General features: G+C 46.7%; 1 protein-coding gene across 3 annotated transcripts in view; it reads right to left on the bottom strand.

The window, feature by feature from the left end:
• Positions 1-15,213, bottom strand: part of SEC14L1 (SEC14 like lipid binding 1) — a 49,348-nt gene extending 34,135 nt beyond the window's left edge. Inside the window, exons 1-3 of one of the 3 annotated variants that reach the window (XM_019644399.1) lie at positions 15,062-15,213; positions 13,757-13,861; positions 12,872-12,964 (exon numbers count right to left, since the gene is read on the bottom strand). In XM_019644399.1, coding sequence (XP_019499944.1) covers positions 12,872-12,934 — 63 coding nt within the window. In that variant the 5' untranslated portion in view covers positions 12,935-12,964; positions 13,757-13,861; positions 15,062-15,213. Of the gene's footprint in view, positions 1-12,871; positions 12,965-13,756; positions 13,862-15,061 lie in introns of those variants that run through there. The other 2 variants (XM_019644397.1, XM_019644398.1) reach the window with 2 other exon arrangements.
• Positions 15,214-26,529: the final 11,316 nt, after the last annotated feature.

Genomic DNA, 26,529 nt, shown 5'->3' with positions numbered 1-26,529 from the left:
ATGTGTTGAGGCCGAATTCCTCCTTCAACTTAAGGACAGAACTGATGGGCAGGGAGCTGATGGGCAGGGCACGGCGCTTGCAAACTCAGCAGCCCCGCCAGGAGATGCTGCGGGATGCTTCACCACTCCCACCACTTTTCTCTATTTAAAAACTTTATTTGTACAGCTCCCTGTCTGCTAAGTAAGCCTATACTTGGCTTGGACGCATCATTTACATATTAATTCCACCTCTAATTCTTCTTGTATTTGCTTTCAACCATTGAAATAGCACTATTTGGTGCCCAAAGCATAAAAATAAACGCAAATCACATACTGTCTGCCAGCACATAGCTACAAATATGATAGGCATCCATCCAGATGTTCTCCGTGTTTATGTATTTTTTTGATAATCAAAATAAAAGCATTAACCAATCCCTGTTAGAGAGTTAAAGGACACTAGTTAGAAAAAACAGAGGTATGCACATCTCTAAGCAGATCTTTATACTTCAGAGATCTTATTTCTGTCAATAATCCTTGAAGGTCAAATGTTTCACCAGCCAGTTTCTTAAAGCCATAGGCAAACAAGACTGTCCGGCGCACTAAGAACGGCTTCTCTTCTCTTAGTTTTTCACGTGCCTAATTTTGTATTTAAAGCAATCCCTTTGATTGATCCGTGATCAAATGGAATCCAAAACATGCCATGATTTTCCAAAACCCTTTCTAATCCAGAAGATTTTTGGTCTAATAAAGAGCAAACTTTATGTGACAACAAAATACAACAACCAAAATAGCAGTTTTGCATATTCCTCTTCAAATCAAGCTGGATTTGGCAGAGTACTGTTTTACTTTCCAGAGTGTAAAAAATAAATTTGTGGACTTCAGAAAAGCATTTGGTGTTCCAGGGAACGGCAGCTGTCAGCTTTTAAAAGATGCCACGTGTTTGCCCACATAAAAGCATGTAATGAGCTATGGAAATAGTATCCGGCTTCATGAACCAGAACAAAACACCCATCGTCAGTAGGCTGACAGGAGGAGTTGGTTTAATCCACCTGGTATCACGTACTATTTATTAAACACCTATCACACTAGTTATACCTCATGGACCTCGAAGCCTTTGGTTCACTGCTTCCTCTACCATGTCCCTTCGCTTCTGGCAAGAGGTTCCCATTTGACTTCAGTGGATCACCACCGAGCTCATCATTCGACACCTGATTTGATTTGATTTTACTTATTTATTTTATTCTATACCTGCTTTTGGATGCTATTTGTTCTTTAAGAAACTAAAAGCAATGCCAATCCAGGGTGTAAATTAAAGATATAATTTGAATAGGTGGAATACAGTGGTTGAATTCCTCAAGGAACTTGTCTTTTGGACATAGAATCTATCAAATACAAAAGACAAAAAAATAAACTTAAAGGGATACGCAATTATTTTTGGTTGACATTACAGTTAAAAACTAGACGTTAAAAATGTTCAGTAAACATAAATGACCTAAAAATGGAAGCAACACAAGTGTCCACTGATGGATGAATGGAAAAACAAATGTGGTCTACACGTACAATAAAATGGATCATTCAGCCTTAAAAAGGAAAGACATCCTGATACCTGCTACAACATGGATGAACAGCGGGCACATTATGCTAAGAGAAATAAGCCAGTCCCAAAGGACAGATATTGTATGATTCCACTGACATAAGGAATAGTCACTGTCATATTCAGAGACAGAAAGTAGAAAAGGGGGGGTTACCACAGGTTAGGGGAGGGGGATAGGGAATCAGTGTTTAATGGGGACAGGGTTGCTGTTTGGGAAGATGGAGATGGGTGATGGGGATGGTACAATGTAAATGTACTTAATGCCCCTGAACTGCACCCTTAAAAATGATTAAAATGGTAAATCTATGTTATGTGTAATAACAGAAAAAATACAGTACAAATCTACTCTACCTGAAAATTAGGAAATGAAGTCATACGAATAATTAATTACATTAAGACAAGTTCAAGGGCGCACACGCTTGTAAATATAACTTTGGTATCACTAAATAAACTCAAGAACACCAGTCTGGAGAAGTACATAAAGCAAATAAACAGTCTCCTTTCAGCAGATGTTAAATCTCAAAAGAAAGCATAAAGTAACAGTCTTTATTACAGCCTATTCGAGAGTCTATCCCTTTCAAAAATTTTAAATTAAAGTTATAACTGAAACTAACTTCCTTTCTTCTAATTCCATATGCTACAAATTCAAATTAAGAAGGACACCTGCGGTTCTCCAGCCTGAGCAGGCATCAGACAACTGGAGGGCTTGTGAAACCAGGCCCTCTGCCCCTCTAACTCCCCCCACCCCCAGAGATTCTGATTCCTAGAGAATCAGTTTAGAATTGTTAGAATGTGCATTCTAAACCAACTTAGGTAAGAAAAGTCAAAGGAAGACAATAGGTGTTTAGAGAAAACCTTTCTAAATATTAATAGCATAAATCCTGCAATACAACCAACAATCTCTTAAATCAATTTACTTCTTAAAATATGTACTTTGTAGATTTTAGTTCTGGACTGGGTTTTTAAAACATACAGTCACTAAACTAGGAAAAAAGAAAAGAAACACAGATTTTTATGATTGGGACTACCTAATGTTAGGTAGAATAACATATTCATTAAAAAAAGAGTCATGTAATAACCAACCTCTCAGGTTTAAGTATGTAGAGATTGCAAACAGAAAAATAGAATACATTCTATCAGAGTCAAGGATTTTTAAGTGAAATTTCACTGTAGGAGAACCATAAAAATTGAATTTTTAAAAATCCTAGATAGTCATCACTATGGGAGAAAAGCCACTCAAAACACCGAGAGATACATAAACCAGGACATGTTTTTCAGTCAACTATCATAATTATAAGCTTCAGTTCACTGCACATAAACTTTTATTTTACTCACAAAACATGATTTGCATCAGATTCCTTATAACCATAACTTAATTATAAATAATAAAAACCTCCAACCAAAAGAATATGTTCCGTGACCTTCTGTCAAAATTTTCATTACCAAAAGCAGAATACAGGAAACGCATACATTCCAAGACTCACTTATTCTGTAGACAAATCTATTTTTGAGGGCTTACTAAACGTTCAGGATAAAAAGCAAGATGGTTTGATTCCTATCCTCAAGACGCTTGACTGGAAGGGAAGTCAGCAAGCATAGTGACCAGGACAAGGCCGAGTCACCAGTGAGGTGACAGTGAACCATCAGAGCACAGAGAAGTTCCAACTAGGAGAATGAATCTGACCAGTTAAGAGTCGGACAGGTGCGAAACGAGGGGAAAGCTATTCCAGGCAGGTTGGTATAAAGATAGGGAGGCCATGAAAAATAACGGTACGTTTAGAAAGCTGCACGCAAACCGACATAACTAGGCGTGGAGTATGTGCAGGGCCATGCATGCGGAGATGAGGCGAGAGAGCAAGACAGGCGGACGAACGTGAACTTCGTCTTAAAGGTAAGGCGCAGTCATGTAAGGATTTTTTTTTTTTAAGATTTTTTTGGGGAATTGGGGGATGGGAACAGTGCTGGGGAATTGGGGGAAGGGGAACAGACAAGTTGCTGTTCTTTTGTTCTTCAGTCTAGTTGTGGAGGACGTTGCTTCACTGGCCCAAGTTGGCACCATCATTGCGCTCTTCCCGGGTGAGGCAGATCAGTCGCCGGCTTCTGGGTGGCTGCTCACACTGGCTGCTGGCCGCTCACGCTGGCTGCTGGCTACATACGGTAGCCCATGGCAACCCAGTGCCGCAGGGGCTGCAGCCTACGCCGTCGCCGGTGACTCACGGCAGCCCAGCTCCAGGTCGAGCTGTTGTTCAGCATCTTAGCTGTGGAGGGCAGTGTCACTGGCCCTCATATGTGGGATCCGAACCGGGGCCCTCTGGAGTCCCAAGCCAGTTCTTAACCATCGCGCCACTCGGCCGGCCCGTCATGTAAGAATTTTAAACTAGCAAGAGGCATGTTCTGATTTACAAAACTTGGAGACTCCAGAGTAGCAGCCCTGAGGAAGTGGGTGGTGGGACAGGGCTCGGAGTTCGAGTCCAGAGGCCGCTGCAGGGACAGGCAGTGGTGAGGAGTCATCTGAGACACCAAGCGGAGGAGCAGATTCAGGAACAGCTCGGGAGACACCCTGGCAGACGAGGGTCTGGTCATCACTGAGGCTGCGGGGCCACGAGGGAAGGATGCCAGGGGTGCCAGGTTTCCGATCTGAGGGTCGGCACATGCTGGGGCACTGGTCAGCAGCAGCAGCCAGACGTAAAGGGAGAGGTTCTGAGTGGCCTTTTGTTGGGGTTTTGGGTTTTCTGCGTGTTTTCTGTTGGAGTGTGTTCTTTGCGCAGGCGGCAGGGGTGGATCTGCTTCAGATGTACTAGGTCTGCCTGGGAATAGTCAGACAGAGACGTCCTAGCAGGCAGGAGCGTAGGCTGACCACAGAGCTTTGAGAGCTTCGGTTTATAAAGTGACAGTTGAAGCCGCAGGTTTAAATGAGATTGCCAGGAAGAGATGTCAGGTGAGGCAGAGCTAGGTTTCTAAAATAGCATTAACTACTACCAATTAAGCACATATTATGGCCAGAAAACACAAAATATACAACTGGAGGTCCCAAAATAGCAAAACAAGTTATCATTAGAGGAAGAGTCCATCTGTACCCCCAAAGGCAAGGAGGTGGGTCGAGAAAGAAAAGCATGAGCGACCAGAGGAAGGGCCCCATCTTATTCAACATGCAAGACCTTTACAAACCCGACGCTTATCAGCGCCCGTGCTGAACACTCTGGTGCAAACACGTGCAGCTCTATGAAATAAATACAAATGGCAGGCTTCTGAGTGGAACAAGGATTCATACATATCGAGGTACATAATCTCACGTAGAGTAATAATTACACATAAAGACTTTTCTAAAAAGGCTAGTACTCCTAACATCAAATTGTACCTCGAAAGAGAATTACAATGCAACCTATGCATTGTTACAACATGTAAAGTTATTCCACTAGAAATATATAAAACTGTCTGTTTCCCTCTTGTACAGGTTAAAAATCAAGAAAGAAGGATCAACTATAACAGTGGCCACTGGAAACCTCTCTTAGTGAACTTCTCTGGGCACTTCCCTAACAGCCCAGTATCTGTCCCAACCCCTCCTGGGCTTCCACCGAGGACTGACTGGCTGACAACACCCACCTCACTAGCCCCAGGCCAGACTTCCACCAAAGCGCTCACTGCCTGTGCTACAAAGCCCTCTTAATCAGACCTACCCCTGAATTAACTCCTTCTAAGTGCTTTCTGTATGAAATATTAGGACCAATGAAGTGGGTTCAAAAGTAACTAAAAATATAAAGACCCAGTTTGATTTGGGAAAAAACATTTTGCACATTATTTGCAACTCAAAATTGCGCAGGATACTCATAGTGATGAAAGGGGATGAGCTGGTTTTAACCATTCACTTCTATTAGGAAGTGCTTAAACAGAACTGCTAAAAAGTAACTGAACTGATTGATTGGCCATCTGTACCTTCTCCCAGTGCCTATTTGCTGTAATGAACAATCAAATCAGCTCAGGGTTAAGGTAAATGAACAGGACAAATGACCCAGTTTCTCTAACAAAGCAACAGTATGAAAGGAAACGAGGGAGAATGAAGGAGACTGCAGACACATAATAACCAAATGAAATGCAATGGTTGTATTTGAAGCAGGATCCAAACAGCTTAGAAAAAGACATTGTTTTAGACAAAAGTCTGAACACTCGGTGGTATCAAGAAGTTACTAGTACTTTGGTTAGGTGTCATAATGACATGGTGGTTATGTTAAAAAAAAAAAAAGTCCTTACTGGTTAGAGATGTAGGCTGAAGCACTTATCAACAAATTAACGAGATGTCTGAAATCTGCTTTATATACACCAGGAAAAAAAGAGGGGAGAATAGATGAAACAGCACTGGCAAAATGCTGACACTACTGGAGCTGGGCATTTATTGTACCATCCTCTCTACTTGTGTTTGCTTGAAAATTTCCATAATACAAGGTTTGGCTCTTTGTTTTGCTTTGTTGTTTTTTACAAAAACAGGTAAAAAAGGAAGGAACTGAATCGGACCCTGCTTTATTTTTCCTTGAAATATTTCCTCCTTAACACACTGTGTTCACGCTGGCACATTAAAAATAATTCAAGGGCCGGCCAAGTGGCTCAGTTGGTTAGAGCTCATGCTCTGAGCAATAGGGCTGCCGGTTCAATTCCCACATGAGCCAGTGAGCTTGTGCCCTCCGCAACTAGACTGAAGACAACGACTTGAGCTGAGCTGCCGCTGAGCTGCCGCTGAGCTGCCGGTGGGCGGCCCGATGGCTCAGTTGGTTAGAGTACGTGCTCTTAACATCAAGGTTGTCGGTTCGACTCTCGCATGGGATGGTGGGCTGCACTCCCTGCAACTAGTAGATTGAAAACGGCGACTGGACTTGGAGCTGAGCTGCACCCTCCACAACTAAGATTGAAGGACAACAACTTGACTTGGAGCTGATGGGTCCTGGGGGAAACACACTGTTCCCCAATAAAGTTAAAAAAAAATTAAAAATGCATGTTGGCAGAGTGGGTGTAAGAGAAGGGAAAATGCCTGGTTCCATACCAAATAGTGTGCAATGAAAGTATACTAGACCTAGTGTCCATTTTCACAACCAAGGAAGTCTGACTAATTACACTCCAGCTTTCATTAAATGCACTAGGGCTCACTGTGGCATTCAAAAACTTTATGATAGAAGTACACTGCCCCCTCCCCCCACCTAAAAACTGATCAGGATCTTTAATATGTCAATATGTCAAGCTGATAATTTCCCTTCACTCCTATATTTGAAAAAAATTGGGTTTAACATCAGCTACCCCAAAATGCAGACTGCTTGTTCAACTGGGTAAAAATAAATTCTCTTGCATATGAGGCTGACTGACTCTCTAACAATATCTCAATTAATGAAAAAGAGGAACTTCAATATGACACCTAACCATCAGAAACTTGGAGACCTGAGTCATAAATACAAAGGCCTAGGCATGAATCTAGGATGAGAGGAAGAGGGTGTGCTTCGAGAAGATAGATAAAAGATGGAATGAAAATATTTCATAACTAAAATTATGCTTAAAGCCCAATATACAGTCAGGTGAGACAAAGAAAACAAAGTTAGAGAAAAGGGGATAAGCGGCTCAAAACATCATTCAAGCAAGGATGAAAGGGTGGGAGAGTGAATTGGGCTTTGGGAGGCAGCTCGCTGCCACACGGCGTGAGAAAGAACAAAGCATGAACGGGTTCCCGCAGGACCTGTGTTCCTCTGCCCCAACCAACCATAGGAACAATCTGGAAATGTGGGGTGGCTTGTGTTCCAAGACACCTCCCCAAGAAGTGCTCTGCCTCTCAGATTTCACACACCTCAGCCTCCAAAAAAGGGCTCTATTTAACTCAACACGCGGCTCTCCCCAGATTGCATTCAGGTATACAAGTCTGCCCCAGGGTCCCCACGTGTCTCCCTAGCTGTGTGAATATATGAAATCTGAATCGATGAAATACAGCTAAAGTACACAGGTCACTTAATCTAACAGAGACACACACGTCCACACTTGAGTGATTTACCTACACACAAACTGATTCCTTTCACCTAGTATGTGGAGGTGGGAAAAGGACTGGATATCAGGAAGGGAGAAGGGGGGACGTGGACGTTACCAGGGCCTGGCTCACCCACCTTCCCCTCTGTGGTCTGTTTAATTCTATCAGATCCTCCCAAGTCTTACGCTAGTAACTGACATAGTTACTAGGTCACAGAGCCGGTCTGTGGCAGGGCCCGGATTTGCACCTAGCCTCACAGCAAATCTCTCTCTCTTCCCTTGATCTTCTCGTCTTAGTGAAGACATGAGGTATCTGAGAGAAAAGGGAAAGGGACTAAGAGAAGAGAGGATGAAACAAAATCAAACCGGAGGATGAAAAGAGCAAAAGCACATTTTGTTGTGGTGGCCACTTAATATGTGTGCACTGGCAAATAGGGTGCTTGGTTATTCGACCTATTAAAACACATCGCTTAAACTACCATTACGGTGTTTATCAACAGGGTTTTATATATTATACAAAGATGTAAAAAAAAAAAAAAGCCAAGTTTCTCACAAAAGGGCTTTGCTCTTAAGGGAGGTATTGGTTAATGAAGGGTCACAGCCTGTTACTTTTTTCCACGGAGAAAACAGATGACAGTTACATTTTGGATCTGAGGTTCCATCAAATCTACTTCCCACGGCCTCATACCCAAAGCTCAGGAGAACAAATAGACACCAGCTGATCAAACACCTGAGTGCCTACGTGTGCTTAGCACCAGCACTTGCGGGAACTAGAGAAATAACACAGTCACTGCCCTTGAGGAATATACAAAACAGCTGGAGAGTAAGCTCAGGAACCTTCCAGAACAAAAGAAACTAATTACAAGTGAAAGTACCCAACGCTGACCTCGCTAAGGAGTCAGAGAAAAGAGAAGCAGGGACAGTATCTTAGAGGCATCAGGGAAGTGGGTGGGTCAATGAGATGAAGATTCTCAGAACAGATGGGGAAAGGCAAACACTTAAGGCCAGGAAGAAAGGATGAAAAGAAGCGGGGAGGGCAGGAAAAGACACTGAGTGGCAAACCAGGGCAGCACAGAAGAGATTTTAAATGCTCCTGTCGGGAAGTTGCATGATACATGAAATAAGGTTAGACAGAGAGAGTAGGACATGAAGGGCCCTTAAGAAAAAGCAAAGCAGCGCAGAACCGTATGACAGATAATAGACAGGACTGACAAGTGGCAAGTGGCCGGCAGTAGAATGCAAGATGGCCTAAAGGGACGAAAGATGTAAGAAAATGACAAGTATACTCTGGTCTCTCCTTCCAAAGAGAAGAGGGCTGAGGCTGGAACGATGATGACAGTGCTGGGAGAGAAAGGGGCAGAACTGCCTGACCTGAAGGCGCAATCTAAAGGTTGTGTCTGCTAGGAATCCAGATGGTGAAGAGGCTTCTGGGAGAACGGTGCCACTGAGAGAATGAGAAAATCGGGGAGAGTAGGTGGGTGAAGGGAGAACCATGTGACCAATTTGTTGTGATGATCAAAAACCCAAGTAGAAATGGGCCTGAACAAGGTTATGGCTTGTGGGATGTTTACAGAAAGTTGTGGTGCCTCTCCCACCACGTGTTCCAACTAGTCAAAATGACAGCTGTCCTCAGGCGAGAATGGATCAGAGATAAGTCCTCCCCTCACAGGCAACTGTTACCAGGATCTATGTTTCAGAAGATCGGCTCTCACGGTTTCTTCTCTCACAATTTCCGGTCACAGCGCCCTGACCATTTATTTCTCTGCCATGGGCTCTCCTACACACACTTCCATTTGATTCTCTAGCTCCTTTCTTTTTCCTTTATATCATTTATTAAGGGGCCATTAACATCTGGAGGGGGAAAGCTGTCCTTGAAAATGTTTAAGTTTTCAAATTTGTGTTTTACCTTAGAAATTTCAAAATGAACTGCTCTAAGCCAAGCACCCAGAATCACACCTCCTATGCTAAGCTCCTCTCCGTGGGACGCATCACTGTGCTGAGCATGAGCGAGAGCACAGACCCTTCAAAGCACAACGGACTGGAATGTCCTTCACAGATTAAACTCGCCTCCCTACAAGTCAGGCGCAGTAGCCCCAGGGAATGTTTTTGGCCGAGACTGGAAAGACATCTTCAAGGACAATCATCTCCACAAAACATTCCAGGATCCAAGTGTTATTGGAGAGGGGCCGTGGTCTGATCCAAAGAGCACCAAACTCAAGAATCAGATCTCTAAGCTAACTGTGTAAGCTGAACTTCTCTGAGTCTGATTCCTCACCCTCCAAAGGGGATTGAGGGAGGTGATTTCTCAACTCACTGAAGGTATAACATTCTGTTCCTGGGCTCATATCTAACAAAAGAATGCCCTTTAAATGCTGCAAATGCCTGTTGAAAAACCTCCTCTTCAATTTTGCTTGTTTACCATTTTTTAATTCAAATGAATTAATGAGAACAATAACAGGATTTCTTAATGTTATCAGTATAATGACCTCAAAACAAAAGACAGTTTTTCATGAAATCAATCAAAATGCCATTAACATGTTTGATACCCACAGTGTACCTATTTACACTAGGCACTTTCTACCTAAACAATTTTCTGGCAATACGCTCTCGGTTAAAACAATCAAGGGCAGTAAGGGGACTGAGAGGCCTTTTCTCCAAGTCTTTCTCCTCCATCACGGGACCCCGGGAAATTAGGACTCGGACACACCTGTCAATCCCACAGGCTACCATCTGCCAAACTCTCGGCTGTCACATGCTGAGAAGCTACCTATAGTTCTGTTCTGACTTGAACAGTTTATCTCTTTCCTCACTCTGAATGAACTAAAAAGAGCACTTTCAAAGTAACTCCATTACACTGTTTTTCCTCATGAAAAAAATAAAGGTAAATTCAGTACGGAGACTTATGTCATACTATTAACAATTAGTCAGAAAAGTGGCAAATGACACCACACAAAAATCACTAAAGACTTAACATTCTAGTTTCTTTCTAATTCTGGAAGGGAAAACGGTTGAACAGAATTCATTTTCAGATTTAAAAATATTTTCTAACAACTCAAAAGAAACTTACTAATGCCTTGAAACAAAAACAATTTAAAAATGAGTTAATTTTAAAAGGATGGGGGGGGTTCTGAATTTGAATTTCAAATTCTTCTGTAAATGCATGCATAAAATTGGCAGTGCAAACTTTACCACTTTGAAAAGTCAAGTAAGAAAAACAAGGAAGTTGAACTGTAGACAAAGTACCTCTTTACTAAATCTAGTGTGTGCAGACGAGACCATCTTTGCCTCACACTTATCAGGTTTGCATCAAGCTTTTAAAATTGCAGTTAACATTTTTGGAAAACATAACGAACGTGAAGGTTATGGTGCTTTACCCTGGGACCCCCAGATTCCGCTTCCACCCCCCGCCCCCCACACTTGCTGCCTTTCAGCCTCCACTACCAGGCAAATAATTCAAAGGCTGGCCAGTAGCCTGTGTTCTAGGTACAGGGGAAAGACAGCCAGGTCAAGTCTTTCTAGAATCTGAACTATGAAATGTGACAAGAATTGGTCACTTAAAAACTGGAAGAACGTAAGCAAACACAAAGTGGAAATGCGGCCACAGGGGGGTTTTGACCAGAGAGAAAACTCAGTGAGCTGACACCACAGGGGAGGGAAACCCAGGAGTGAGCAAGGCAGCCAGTTGCTGCTGGGGGTGAACAGCTCCAGCCTGTGGAGGGAGGCGGGGGCCCACAGGGTGAACGAGGTCCCAGGGACAGAGGCAGAGGCCCACAGGGTGCAATCCCATGGACAACTGCCGCCCAGGCCCCCAGCACTGCCAGGAACCACCCTCCCAAGAGGGCTCTGGGAGCTCAGCCCATCCCAGCTGCATTCCTGGATTTCTGCGCCATTCCTATCACACTGCATGTGTTCCCACTAACAGGGCCCCTTCTCAAGCTCACTGGAATGGGTCTTTGCTCTGTACGACCTGCAGCCAAACCAGCACACAGAACCCGCAAACAGGAAACCAGCCTTTCGATAAGCCATTCACGTAGAATACTGAACAGTCCTAGTATTTAAGGGAAATACAGAACTAACAAACACTGCCCTACAAAGAATAGACAAAAAAAACCCTCACACCTGACAGAAGGGGCGTAAGAGAACTTTCTGAGGGGGTGGGTGGACAGGTTCTGATTCTTGACAGAGATGTGGGTCACTCTTTTGTCAGAACCAATCAAACTGTACCCCTACCATGTGACTATTTTACTGTATGTAAATTATACCTCAATTTAAAAAAACACACAAACTTCCTCAATCTAAATTGTTCCCTTGAGAGGACTTGAGTTTTTGTTTTGTTTTTCAAAACTAGATTGATCATAAACAGTGCAGAGCAGATGCCAGATGCAAAAACACCCAAGTTTCAATTCATACATAGAACAGAAACAGGTAACATTCATCCACATGTTCAAAGTCAACAGTAATGGCTAACTTTGAGAAGGGGGTGGGAGGGGGGACTGGGAAAGGCCAAGTGGGACTTCTGACTGGGCTGGTTTGCTCTAGTTCTCGATCATGGTTCAGTTTGACATTTTCATTACGGTTTATTCATGACAGAAACCATTTCCTGTATGTATATGACACCTTAATAGTAACACAAAAGAGAAGAGAAAGAATACCCTATAGTAATCTAAAAGTGATGGGAAACGGGTTTGTTTTGCATCTAGTGAAATGCTAATTTCCAGCCAAACTCTTCAGGTAAATAACAATGACTTTAATTAAGACTTTAGATGCCCCATCCATGGAATTCCAATGTGACTCATGAATTTGACATTGGCCGGAAACTCATTCAACAGCCGTCAGAAAGATGTACATTAGGCTCCATCCTACAGTGCTCTGCAGTATGTGAAGTGAGCCGCCCCCCCCACACCCCCCCACACCCCCGTAACCAGAGCGCTCTTCCAAACAAGTGGCAGAGGGAAGAAACTGCTCTCCACATCCTTTTTCTTCTTGAACGAAGAGCAAAATGCAGAGGAGGAAGTATTTAGTCAGAATCCCACTTCTGTTTTCAGAGGGAGTATTAACTCAAATTCATACATTACCCTGAGGTGCATTTTTTAAAAACAAAGTGCAGATTTTGACTTTCAGAGACTTAAAGAGTTTAAAAACATTTTGCAAAATCTAGCTCCATATGCATAAAAAAAAAACAGCATAAGTACAAATGAAGCAATGGAGACAATAAAATAAACATCAGTTAACAGATCATCAAATCCAAATATTTAAAAAACATAAGAAGGAAAAGAGTAACTGAAATGTTGAGTAAGTACTTACAGCCATAATTAATTCAAACGGATGTTTATACACCCTCACGGGTGACTGGTATTTTTGCACCATGATTGTAATATAACAGCAATCCTCTCACACCTGCAAAATACAAACATGTGATAAATAACCATGATGTGGAAAAAAGTAAGTCTATTTACACATCATACCATCGTCTAAGGGTAGAAAGGAACCAATAGGTCATTAATTCTATGCATACAAAAACCAAAATAACACCTAGTTAGCCAAGGGCAGGGGATGGTAGTAAGACAGTGAGAAGGTGAAGAAAGCCAGTTGCAAGGAGGGAAACTGCCCTGGCCTGAGGCCTGGGGAACGCGTTTCCACCTGCCTTGCTGGGCCTCTCTAAGGGCTGCCCAGAGTTAACAGTCCTTTCTCGCAGTGAAATGTTAGGATTTGATGATTCTGATAACTGATACAATTGGTTCTTGAATCATTTTCTCCCCAACAACTTCTACTAGAAGCCAAATTAAAATGGTGGCACTTCCAGATATTTATTTTGGAGGCACACAAAAATTAACAAGTGGAAAAAAATACTATTGGATCTCAAATGATGGAATACTCCTCAAAAACCAGCATCCAAGGAAAACTGTCAATCCCCACTTTCTAACTGCGCAGACTACGATTTCAGAGGCCTGTCTTCAAAGGGCAAAGACAACTCGAGTTCTCGCCAGAGGCTCCCCTGAAGTTTCCAGTCTCAAAGAGCTGTAACATCCGTGTAAGTCATCAATTAAACGCTGGCGCCTACTTCACACGTCAAGGAATTCACACTCCCGTCCCAGCCTACGTAGGTTTTCTGAAAACATTTTTATTTGGAGTCCCCTGTGGGACTTCCTTATTTAAAAATGAGGAAAAAAATAAATCCAAAGAGCCTACCTGTCCTGCAGAGAATAATCATTAAGAATGTTAGTTTATGCTGAGTGTGGTGAGAGGACACTCAAAAGTACAAAATGGAATATCCTCAAGGAGCCCAAAGTCTAGCTGTAAAAAAAACAAACAAAAAAAGTTACGAAAATAGATTTTATTTCAGAAGATTCCTATCTATAGGGTAACATTTAAACAGGTCTGAACTTTCTCTGGTGTGTGTGTTTAGCATCCCTCTCTGAAGGAACAGGTTATGGTGGAAAGCAGCACTCTTGCGACAGTGTGAAAAAAGCTAAATAACTCTGGGTGACCTCAAGCAAGTGCCTGGACTTCGCTGGAACTCAGTTTCACCTCCGTAAAATGCGGATTGGGGTGAGATAATCTTGAAAAGACTTCCAGCTCTACAATCATTGAGACTCGGCCCAACTCCTGAGTTCTCCACCACACTCCAGTGGAAGAGGCCTCATTAATCTTGATTGCGGGGCTGGCGGGTCCTGGTGCGCTGGGACCGCATTCTGTTTAGTTTTGCAAAGCACAGTAGGAATTCAATAGTCTTTTCAAAAATTTTTAACCGGGAAAATTATTTTAGGCTATCTCCCCGATAAGGGGGAGGGTGATTAAGGGGTATAAAAAGCGGTGGGGGTGGGGGGATGTAAAGAGCAGATGCTCGCTTAAGACACTGCAACATCCATTGCGGATTCCACAGCCCGGCAGGACCCGAACTGACTACGCTCAAGAACGTGCTAATTCACGAGCTTCTGAACTCCTGCCAGTTTCCAGCTTCGGATGCTCTGGTCCAGAGAAACGTCCTACGTGGGAATCCGGAGTTAAAACGGCCAAGCGGCATCCTGGCCCGGGGCAGCCTCTATTGCATGACAATTGGTCCTTAAACATTAGCCGATGGCCAAACCCAGTGAGTCCATCCCGAGGACGCTCGAGGGGCGGCCGGGCCCTCGGATCGGTCAGGAGGTCCAGCGCAGCGGCTCCAGCGTGGCCGCAGCCCCGGCCGACCCGGGGAGGTGCGCCAGGGATGGGCTCGACCCCAAACTCTGCTGCCCGCAAGGAAGGGTTCGGGTGTGGGAAGACCGGCGGGGTGGGGGCGGGGACGGGGCGACCGATACTGTAGGAGCGGCGAGGGGGGCGGCGGGCCCGGGACGGGAAGAGGGCCGACCTGGGGCTCCGGGCCGAGGGACCGAAGGGAGCCGAGGGGGCCGGGAAGGGTGGGCCGGGCGTGGAGGCGGCCGCGAGAGCCCCGCGCCTCCGGGAGGGGTCGGGCCGGGGGCGCGCTCGGAGCCCGCGGCGGCGACGCGCACCTACCTCTGTCAGAAGGACCCGGCCTGGGACGCCGGGCGGCGGGGGTCGCTCATGCCGGCGAATCCACTGTGCCGTCGCCGTCCCCCTGCCAGCGGCCGCAGCTCCACCGCCGGTTCCGGGGAATGGGCCGGGGGGGCGGGAGCGGGAGGGGCGCGGCGAGGCTCCAGTGGTTGTTACGGGTGACGGGGAGGGCGGGGCCGGCAGCCGGAAGCGGCACGCGTGCGCGAACGCTGCCGAGGGGGCGGAGGCGGGCGCGACGGTGGTTGCTAGGGAGGGGGGAGGGGTGACCAGCGGGGCCAGGCCGAGCTGCGCAGGCGCCAACTCCAGGCTGGCGGCGGTGGGAGGAGCTCGGAACAAGGGTCGGCTCTTACGTAGGGCTGGTCTCGAAGAAGGCCGCTGGCCGCGCCTCGTTTGCGTCACGGGGCGGGGACATGGTGAGGGGCGGGGCGAGACCCAAAGTGGGCTGCGCGCGAGGGCCGAAAGTAGTTCGGCTGAATTGGAGCTGGGAAGCCTGCGAGGTGTCAGGACAGCTGGGGCATTCCAGCGAGGCCGCTCGCCCTGAGGCCCTGCCCCCAGTCTGATCGGCGCAGGAGGTCCCCCCCGTGCTTCCTCATTTCTTGTTGACTACTCAGTGCCCTGACCACATTCTAGCCGAGTAATGCCGATGAGGCAAGCGCCAGGACTGGGGAGGAGGTGGGTGGGACCCAGCAGCATCCTGTCAACAAGTCCAGGCTGTGGGGTGAAACGAAGACGGCACTTAGGGCCTGCCTTTTGGGGAGATGAGGGCTGCATTTCAGCGGGAGAGCCGCGGTTCCAGCTCCAATTTCAAGCACAAGTGTGACACACACCGAGACATTTAGGGGTCCTGAAGAGGAGCTAATGACTCGAGGGGGCACCACGCACTTCCACCCACACTGCAAGGCTGGTTTTATAACCAGCGTACAATTTCTCCATCAATGTGACTGTTGTTCCGTTCACATTCGTCACCTGGGTGGCTGTACATTTGATGCTGCCCCGGCGCAGGATATTTTTGGAACTGTTTTGGAATTTCCTTCAGGGCCACTTTACCAGTCTCACAAGAAAACCATTCATTACTTGATCACACTTTTTCAAGTTAAATCATCGTTTTCCAGCTTGATCACCCACACTGCTCACTAGACACAGCTCGGACTGGCTTTTTGCCTGTTTGTAATATCACAACCACTTTCAAAAGATGCTTTGAGAAAGGGACAACCCAGGAGTGATGAGCCTACTGATAAGAGTAAACAGTAGCACCTATGAAATGGTCTTGCCAAAAATTGACCCGATCTGATAAGCCTCTAGAGGTAACTACCAATTTACAAGAAAGAGAGAACAGAGGAATGTGCCAAATGGCACCATGTAACGACTGTGGGAAAGTATATGACAAACATGTTCCCTGTCAAAACTCCAAAGGAAAAAAGGGGGGAAGGACCAACATACGGATTAAGAGATTGGGGAATTCATTGAGCCATATACTTGTGATTTGTATGCTTTTTTCTATATATGTTATACTTCATTAAAAAAAATTTTTAAAGGCGAGATAACCAACCAAATGCAATATATAAACTATCTCCATCTTGATATTAACCAATAAAATAGTACAAAAATTCGTTTCATCAAACAGTGAAGTTTAAACACTGAACACATAATGATACTAAGAAATGATTACTTTTTTAGGTGGGATAATGGTATTATGGCTAATATTTTTAAAGAAGCTTTATCTGACGTCAGGATGCTGTATCAAGAGCCCACTCACACCCAGACACTGACACTGTAGCCTGTCACATCTTCCCCATCAGGATTAACCTGAACTGGGGACACTGTTACTGGTCCCTCTGGCCCCATCTTCTCCACTGCTCTTAGCGCCATATTAGGAGTCATCTCAAGGAAAGCGTGGGAAGTTGTTGACACCAAGAGGATGGGGGGTATGGATTAAGGAGAGGGTCAAAGCAGGAAAGACATTAGGAGGCAAGTGACAGTCTTAGCTAAAATTTCAGGCTGCAGAGCCCAACCTCTTCCCCACAACAGCAAAACAAAAAGGAGATAAGTCTGAATGATCTCTTTGTAAGTTACTAAGCGTCAAGGTCAGTTACGTATCTAGGCTGTGCTGAGAGGTCCAGTGGCACTTACTTCTTCCTCTCTGGTGGCCCTATCCACCCTGGCATTTGTGCTTCACAGTTTGGTCAGTCAGGACATGGTCTCCTCCATTCTGGAAGACACGACTTTCTCATTTGGTGGTAAAGGGTTAAAAAACAGCCTTGCAAGACATGACAGATTCTCCTGACATGGGCCACTTGGCGAAGTCTCCAGCATGGAAAAGTACAGAAGATATAGGTTACCCAAAGGCACAATTTCCTAATTGAGCTCTGGCGGTCATCCAGTGGCCGTGAGCTCGTACCATTGCATCATTCCCAACCTGGGAAAACTTCAGGCTACGAAGCCAGGTCTGCAAAAGTTATCATCCAGCCTTCGATGTTTCTAAAATATTTTATTTCTGTCTGGAGAGGCAAAGCTCCCCGTATCTTAATTGTTTTCTCTGCCTACCAGTCTTCCCTATTCCAGGGCACCCTTCAAGCTGCTGGCAGAATTCTCTTTCAAACACACAAACACACACGCCTTCACGCCAAAACTACATTGATGACAGAAATAAAGGTAAGCTTCAAAGCCTGCCACCCGAGGCCTTCTACAAATCTTGTTCCCAGCTTTCCTTTGTCCAAAATGATTTTATTTCCACATCCACTTTACCTGTTCACTTATTCATCCCTTTGTTAACTCAGCAAACAATTATTCAGTCCCTGGATTTTTTCAGACACTATTAAACATAGGTGTGTGGGAAGATGCGCTACATAAAAGCAGATTGGCCTTCGGATGCTCAGCCGGCTGCACAGGACAGCGAACGATGAAAACGCAGCCTGCCGAGTTCTGTAGCGCACCCCTCTCCCCCAAAGCTTTTCCTTCACGTCCTTTTTCTATATGCCTATGCATTTGGCACCTCCATTATAAGGCATACTTCCTTAAATGAGATTGTACAAGAATCAGGTCTGTCTCTCCCATCGAATTGCTTGGGTCCTGAGACCATATCTACTCATTTTCTTCTACCTATCATAGCACCTGGCACTTTCCAGAACCCTATTAAATACTGAATATTGGTTGGGTTGTTTGGATTGAAGTGATGAGCCTTAGATTAGGCCTTTATTCTGAGGGATCAAACACGATCCATCCCACGGACTGAGCTGAAGCATCCTTGGGGGTGATGCTCTCAACCTGTTCTGTCCCCTGTGTCACCAAGCTGGGACATGGAGCTAGGGAAGCAGCCCAGATGAAGAGGCGTGCTGCAGTGTGCCTTGGGAAGCAGCACAGCACTCATCTGATGAGATCTAGGACGACCAAGGATGACCTGAGGCCTTTCAGCTTCCGGCTCAGAGAAATAAAAATAGCCAACCCAATCACACTTCTTTCTGGTTTGTTTCACAAAATAGCGTCCTCGCTTCTCCTACAATGATGCAGCTGCGCGGCAGTTTCCTAGGCCAGATCCGGACTTGGGTTAGCAAGTCAGCAATTTGTCCCCAGGCTGCCCCACTGCCAGTCACACAAGCTGGAGGTGGGGCTGACCTGCAGAAGGAATGAAGTGCTAACAAGGGACAGACTGAAGGTCATATCACGAGGGGGGGGGGCTGGGTGAGGAATAACAAGCAGAGAGCGCTAAATCCAATTGGTAAAGCAATTTCCCCAACGGAAGAGAGTCCTCCTTCATCTTCAGTTCTGTGGACAGAGACTGGACCATACAGGGAGGAGACAGACAGGAGTCATTAGAGCCCAGAGCTCCCCCACTTTCTTCTTGACATGCGTGAAAAAGAGGGCCGCCTCTGACCCTGAAATCTCCTGTCATCCCAAATGCTTCTGACCATGGGGGGAGTGTTTCAGTTCAATTCCTTATTTGGGGTGCATCCCACAGCCAGGGATCCTACAGCTCGGCCTTCAGAATGTTTTGTGACCACCCTTGGAGACACAAATGTGCTCATTTCACACCTGGCTGAAAATTCCATCTCTCACCCCTTCCCACCTTGGCAGGGCCTGTGTGCCTGGTTGAGCCTTCTCAGTAGCTTGAAGTACCTTTTAGGATTTTTTTTTCTTCCAAGGGGAAAAAAAAAGGCTTGTCTTAAATTGGACGTTGATGAGATCTGATGTCAGAAAACCTGTGTCAAGGGGTTGTTAAGCTTAGACAGAAAAACATTTGTGAAAACACTTTGTAACCAGTTAGGCTCTGTGTAAATGCTTCCCACAGCCAGGCACCCTACAGCTCGGCCTCCGGAATGCTCTGTAAGCTTAGGTTATTATTATCATGCCTCTTCCTCTGGTTGGTTACTGACATCATCCTCTATTTATTTAAATAAGTTCATCACCTTCTTAAATTTCCTCTAAACAGAAAAATACTAGGAAGAGTGTTGGTCAAAAGACCAGTCCTCACTTGAATGGTTGTAAGCACAAGCCCACTGAAAAAATATGGGGGTCTTTGTTGGTAAACTACCTTCTGTAACTACAAGTTCCATAGGCCTTGAAGGGGGTCAGGGGACACACGCAGAGATGGTCACCTTGCTTACCTGGGCACAACAGTCTCCGCCACCCTCCAAGTTCAGAAAGCTCACTTGACTAAAGTGCTGAAGTGTGAAAGCATAACTGATCCTAACAGGGCCTGAGCCTGCTGCCCTGCTTTCCATGGTGGCCTTTGCCAGGTGCTGGGCTCGTGCCAAGGCATGACCCACATCTGCCTCCAGGACATCAGCGGGGGTTCTACTGCTCCCCAGAATTTTCAACCCCTCTGACGCAAAACCGAGAGCCTGCATGACCTTCCTCACGACCTTCCTCCGTACCCCCAGGGACACAAGGCACACCTTTGAACTTGACACAGAGGCTCAGGAAGCACCCACGCTGGCGCTGGCGTGCTGGTTTCCTGGGGCTGCCATAACAGACTGCCATAAACTGGGGAACTTAAGACAACAGAAATATATTCTCTCGCAATTCTGGAGGCAAGAGGTTCTGGAGGTGAAATCAAGGTGGAGGCAGAGCTGCGCTCCCTCCTGAGGCTCTAGAGGAGGATCCTTCCGGCCTCCTCCAGTTTCTGGAGGTGTCAGGCGTCCCCTATGTCAGGGCTGCATCACCCCAGTCTCCGCTCCCGCTTTCTCTGTGTCTCTGAGTGTCATACCTCTCTCTCCTTCTCTGTGAGGACACCAGTCATTGGATTTAGGGCCCAACCTAAATCCACCATGATCTCAACTTAATTACATCTGCAAAGACCTATCTCTAAATAAGGGCATATTCACGGCTACCCAGGGTCAGGACCTGGACACATCTTTTGGGGGCCACCATTCCACCCTCTACAGCTGGTTAGAAAACAAACTCCCGTTGGGGGAGAGGGGGCACGCTCCTGCTCGCTCGCTTTCACTGGCATCCACTGTTTCATGAAGTAGAGAAGAAGGTGCCCACAACCCACAGGGTGGGCCCCCAGCTCTCTACGGGGGCGTGCTCTTGCCTGACTCCTCCCCCAACCAGTGTGGCCTCTAAGGAAACTGAGGCCAAGGGAAGGACAAGGCAGGCCTGCTGTCCACTTTGTAGGCCCCAGGCTCTGAGAAGCCTGAGGACAAGGACGTTGCTGTCATTGGTGGCCAGCGGCGGCCTCTGCGTCAGGCTGGCCTTGCTCAAAGGTTCGTCACGTCTGGAAAGGAGCTCCACACAGGGAGCTGCTGAGGCACACAGTGGGCTTCTCTGGGGACCAGCCCTGGCAGCTCAGAGGAGACATCCAGGAACTCCTGGCCACGCAGGGAAACCGAGGCCTGAGGAGTCCTGGTTATTTAATCGCTACAGAGAATTCAGGACTTAGAGCCAGTTGACAGTGCCTCTTTCCCCATATGACATCTAACTATGGTGCCCTATTTAATTTAGTTACAATTAAAAACAGCTCCCTCTGTTACATACCAACTGTACCAGGCCTGACCCTAGGCACTTTACATGCGTCACCACCGATCCCCCTAAGAGCCCATTTTACAGATGGGGACACCAAAGTACACTCAGGGTAAGGCACTTTCAGGGTAGAGAATCTGAGCCTAACGCTGTTTGATTCGTGTTCAAACACGAGTGTTTCTGTTGCATTAACTTCTCTGTGCTTAACACACAGTTTTTCCGCTTGTTTGTTCTTTCTTCCAGTTCACCAGTTTCAAGACTTGTATGTCCAGGTGGCATGGTGAAAATCCCATTACCCACAAACACATAAGGCATGCAGATGCCCAGGTGATAGCCAACTGGCCGTAGGTGCCTGGGTATTCTCGGACATTCTGCTGAGCAGGCAAATCAAGACCATATCTTACCTTAAAATATTTCCATATGGCCCCTGTGAAGAGGTTGAATTAACTTGACTCATAAATTCTTTAAATAGCAAGTGGCAATAACCTGTATGACTTTTTAATGGTCCATGTATTCTTCCACCCGTTTATTGTTCTGAGATGTAGAATAATAGAGCTCCGGAGTGCCTAGCACATGACATAATGGAGAAGGAAAAAAAGCCTGCAACTTCCAAAGCTAGGGATTAAGTTCAAGTTTTAGAATGCTGAATTAAAGATACGCTTAACTTGGTGAAAATAGTAAAGTGTTTTTTTTCCTTTCTTTTTCTCGTCTTCTTTAAATCCACGTATGCTTATGTCCTAGCAGCAGAGACTGCTAGGTCAATTGGATCTCAATACAAAGTAAAGCTTATTTTCTGATGGAAGACACTGAACCCACTGTCTAAATTTCGGCATCCCTTGCTTCAAACAGTTAAGCAACTGTACGGCAAGCTGAAAGGAACCAATGAGTGCCCTGAAGCTGGTTCCAACTTGCTAAAAGGAAAGCTAAGAAAGTTTATGGACTCAGGAAAACCCAAGGTGCCTCGAAGTGGCTTCTCTTCCCACGTGTTTCAGATTTGCAATGCTGGGATCCACGTCACCTTCAAGGGCATTTCATTCATCTTGGCCAAGTCCTTAAATGTTTATGTCTGCAACAAATAATGTCTGATAAAAGCATAGCACTTTTCACGGCTAAGGACAAAACTGAATTTGGAGCCACGACAGCTTAAGAAAGGACCTCATTAGCCTGGTCAGTGGTCTGGCTCCTGTGATGCGTGTGACAGGCACACCTGAAGAAGTTCAGGCCCCATGACTGCCAGGTGAGACCTGTTAGGTTCCTCATGTCCCTAGAGATAGAACAGTATACTGAAGCAGAAACCAGACAGGGTTTTGTTCCTGCTTGGGCCGCGATTACTTTCCATTAGCAGGAAGGTTTCAAAATGGAGGGAACCCATCAAACCAGCTCCCATCAGAGCCCTCGACTGCGATTCTAACCACAAGAAGGGTCATTTTTAAATTTAAAAAAATCAATGTAATTTTTTAATTGTACAATAATAGACGCCACAGCAGACGGCCTGCACAGCACCCATTTCCCCACACCTTTCCCAAGCCCCCGACTTTGTCAGGAGCCCCCACCCCCACCCCCTACACGCCGGGGCCTATGGGGAGCTGGCCTCTGCCCCAGCTCCAGCAGGCAGACCAGGTGCGTCTAAGGCATCCCTTCTCCCAGGAACTGATTTAGGAGTGAGCGTGAGACCCACAGGAAAGTCAGCAGGGGATTCTAGAGGGGTTCCTGCACTCTGGAAAATGAAACACTGAAAAGGAAGGCGCCATTTCTGTGTCCGAACGCTGTTGTGTCCACTCTGATTCCTGGGGCTGCTACAGCTGTGGGGTGCCCATGAGGGGAACCAGGCTTCAATGGGTGGGGGGGTGCTGGGGCCACAGAGAGGAGGGGTGCAAGAAGCAGAGTGGGTCTTCGGTGTCACCTCTGTCCCTGACACGCCTGGGGCCTCCTTCTTTGCCGGACTTGCAGCCATGTGAACTCATCAGTGTCCTTATTGTGTAATCCAGCTTGCGGAAGTATGTTCTGTTCCTTATAGCTAAAAGCAACCTAAGCACATGCTCATTTTAGGATCATGTTTAAATGCAGAAGTGCATAAAGAAGAAAATGAAAATCACCTTACCCAATAACCACAATTTGTGTTTTGTTGCTTTCCCATTCTCCTTAAGCCACCAATTTGGTGGTGCTAATTGTGATATGTAATTACATACGTAATGCACTGGCTTTTCGTAAAACATGCAAACAGCACAATTGCTGCATGCAGAGAGTAAATGGCCCCTATGAGCCTGTCCTCTCGGTGTGGCCTCTGTGCAGCTGGTCACCTATCCCGGGAATTCCCCCACTGTACCAGGGTTTTCTCACGAATGGGCTGTTCCTGACTGACAGTGAGTGGCCAGTAACATTCCAAGCCCATAAATAGGTAGACTGTGGTGTGACTCAAGCCAGCTGACTGTCTGGCTCTGAAGATGGGAAGCCGGGAGGAACCGGGAAAGGAGTCTCCACGCCCACCGCAAGCAGGGCCGGCCCACCCAGAGTAACAACGTGGAGACAGCCTGGGCTTTGAGTTTGCACGAAGCATCTGGGTTTGCAGTCCTGACTCCCCACTGAAGGCTGTGAGGCCTTGGGCCGATCCCTTAACCACTCTGACCCTATTTCCTCATCTGTGAAATGGGAATGAAATGGCTAACAGAGCTGTGGCAAGCAGTATGGATAAAGCACACGGTAGGGCCTCAATAAATGGCGGTAATCATTATTCAGTGTTTTTGCCAACTTCTCCTATCTCTTTCTGGACTATTCTACCACTTCCTGAACGTCTCTTTTCCCCGCCCCCTGCTGTCCCTGCTCCATTCGCATTAGCCAGGGGGTTCTTAGTTGCAGACAACAGGATCCAGTCCAGCTAGTTCAAGCCAAAGCGGGTTATGAAGGGGCAGAGAGTTCACAGAATTGTTGGGAGGGCCGGAACGGGGATGCAGGCCCTAGGCTTGCGTCCAGGGACTGGAACTGAAGCCTGGCTCACAGCGGGAGCCGCCACCTCACCAGCATTAGGAAGCTGCCAAGTCAGGATGTTGCTTCCTTGGCTCCTGTCTCAGAACCAAGCTCGCTCTGCCATCCGCCATGCCAACAAAACGATGCCCTGTTCCTTGTCCTGTCTCCACAGAAGTCGGTTCTGAGTCAGTCTCCTGCAGGAGCCTGGGGCTGTCGAATCTAAATCACACATCTGAACCCCAGCAGGTTTTCTGTTTCTATGCTGGAAAGGGGATACCTACAATCTGGAAATCTGATTACAGTCAGAATGTGGAGAGAAGGCTTAAAACGTCTGGGGCAGCCAGCCTCAGGCTACGGGTGGGGAGTAGGCCAGGACGCATGCTCAGAAGCCATGTCCCTCTGTCCTTGTCCATCAGACAGAGATGGCACACTCCTCAAATCCCTAGCTGAGCTCAGAAGTGAGAGGCAAAGCCAGGTGACCAGCCATCCATTTCTGGAGCACACAGTTCGTGTGTCCTTCACAGTTCACTTTTAAGAAGGTGTTTGGGATGGGGTTCGGGGCACAGTATCCCAAAATATGGCATACTGAAAATTTTAAGCTGAAAGCGTTTAAAAAAACAGCAGAAGCAGGAAGGTCACTCTGACCTTCCCCGCTCCTCCCCTGAAACAGGTCACAAAACCCTCTCTACACCCAGAGGAAAGGAGCGTCCTCATCAGAGGGTCACCAGGAAGAGTTCAAACAGGCCTTACTCAGCAGCCCCCCACCCCTACCCCTCCCCCTCCCTGCCATTTACTGCGCTTGACTTCTAGATTGACCTCTCAGATTCCTCAGCGACGGCCCACTCCTCATGAAGCCCAGCACGAAACACTCAGGCTCAACTGTTTCCTCGCGCCTTCATTCCCCTAGGGAGGCTCCCGTGTCACATAAAACTTATATTCGATAAATCTGTATGCTTTTCTCCCTTTAAGCTGTCCTTGTCAGTTTAATTTTCAGACCCAGCCAGGGACGCAAAGAGAGTCAAGGAAAACCTTTTCCTCCCCACGCTTGTCAACTCTAATCTCCAGTTGGTGAAATCGCAGGCAGTGTAACAAACGAGCTGAAATTGTTTTCGGTACAATAAAGGAAAATACTGTTAGGCAGGGCAGGCGCAGCCTAGGGTCAGTGCAGCCTGAGAATTCCCCAGGCTCAGGTTCCTGAAGCTGCCTCTGTTTTTCTAAGCTGGGATCCAAACGTATCTGTGCAGGCCCTAATTTTCCTACTAATCAGAGCCTTTGCACCGGGGTGAGGGAGCAGAAGGTGTGAGCACAGATTGGTGGGTGGTGACCCGGGGGTCACACATACAATAGAAGCATCAACTGCTGGAGTGTAAAGGCCCTTCCAGGCAAGCGGCCCTCTGCTTATGGATGAAGACGTTATTAATTACCTGCGATGGTAGATGACATTTGCAGTCACTCAGCATACATGATTTTGTGGAATACTTACTAGAATAATATTCTGTAAGAATACAGATAAAAGAAATGTTGCTTCTTGCACTGCCAGAGAGCTGGCATCCTTGACAACGTCCCAGTCTGCCCTCTCATAGGGACACCTGCTGTATTCTGAGCTTTTCCCCCAGCTACTGTGGTGATGTGAGACATCCTTTCAGATCCTGGACGAAGCAGGTACTTGATCCAGGGTGGGACGGAAGCCTGGGACTCACCCAGGACCCCTAAGGAATGGGGGCCGAGTGACCTTCTAGACTGTGCGTTCCTCCCCCAGTCAGAGTGCAGAGCTCACTTTCTTGGAGGTCAGGCTGGCTCTTGGGACCTACTCAGGAAGACAGCAAAGCCAGGGCTGCTGGCATCTTGCTGGAGGTGGTGGGTACTTACTGGAAGGTACTAGTTCCTTCTTTCCCGTTCTAAGCCCCCTGGAAGTACCCTGCCAGTCAAATCTGTGCTCCTTGCATAGGAGGCAATGCTAATGGCAGCTAAGTATAGATGGCAGCCTCTCGGTGTGCCGCCTGCATGCATGCCTGCACGCACATTAGAACAATTACAGGAAGGAGGCTTCCGTGCTGCATAATTATAACCTTGACCTAGGAAAGCATGATCTTCTCTGGCTGGGGCCAGGGCTGTCCTTAGGCTTAATGGCATTCCTGGACCGGCAGCTGGAAATGCTGTCCTTTGTTACCTTTGGACTCAGTGGCGCCCAGACTGTATTACATAACAGAGAAGTGTCCATTGTCACTTAGAATGTGTGGGGCTCAAAGGACAGTCCTACATGGGTGGAGATTAATAGGCCTCATTTAATGAGTCACACTCCTTTCCTGTTCTATCCTTTATAATTAGGGTGACAGGCATGCCAGTTGGCCCCAGACAGTTTCAGTTGATGCTTATTGATTCAAGGTAATTATTAATGACGCCCCCTTTCACTCTCAGAGGTGACCTGGTTGGGTGAAAAATGTTAGGATCTCTGGTTTGAATCCTTGAGGACCAGGTGGGGGACAAAACCTCTAGAGGAGCGCCCCACCCCCACCCACCCCCAGAGC

Source organism: Hipposideros armiger, unplaced genomic scaffold (assembly GCF_001890085.2).
Source record: "Hipposideros armiger isolate ML-2016 unplaced genomic scaffold, ASM189008v1 scaffold_87, whole genome shotgun sequence".
NCBI lineage: Eukaryota > Metazoa > Chordata > Mammalia > Chiroptera > Hipposideridae > Hipposideros > Hipposideros armiger.
Note: the sequence above shows the minus strand (reverse complement) of the source record. Positions and strands in the feature narration are given on the sequence as shown.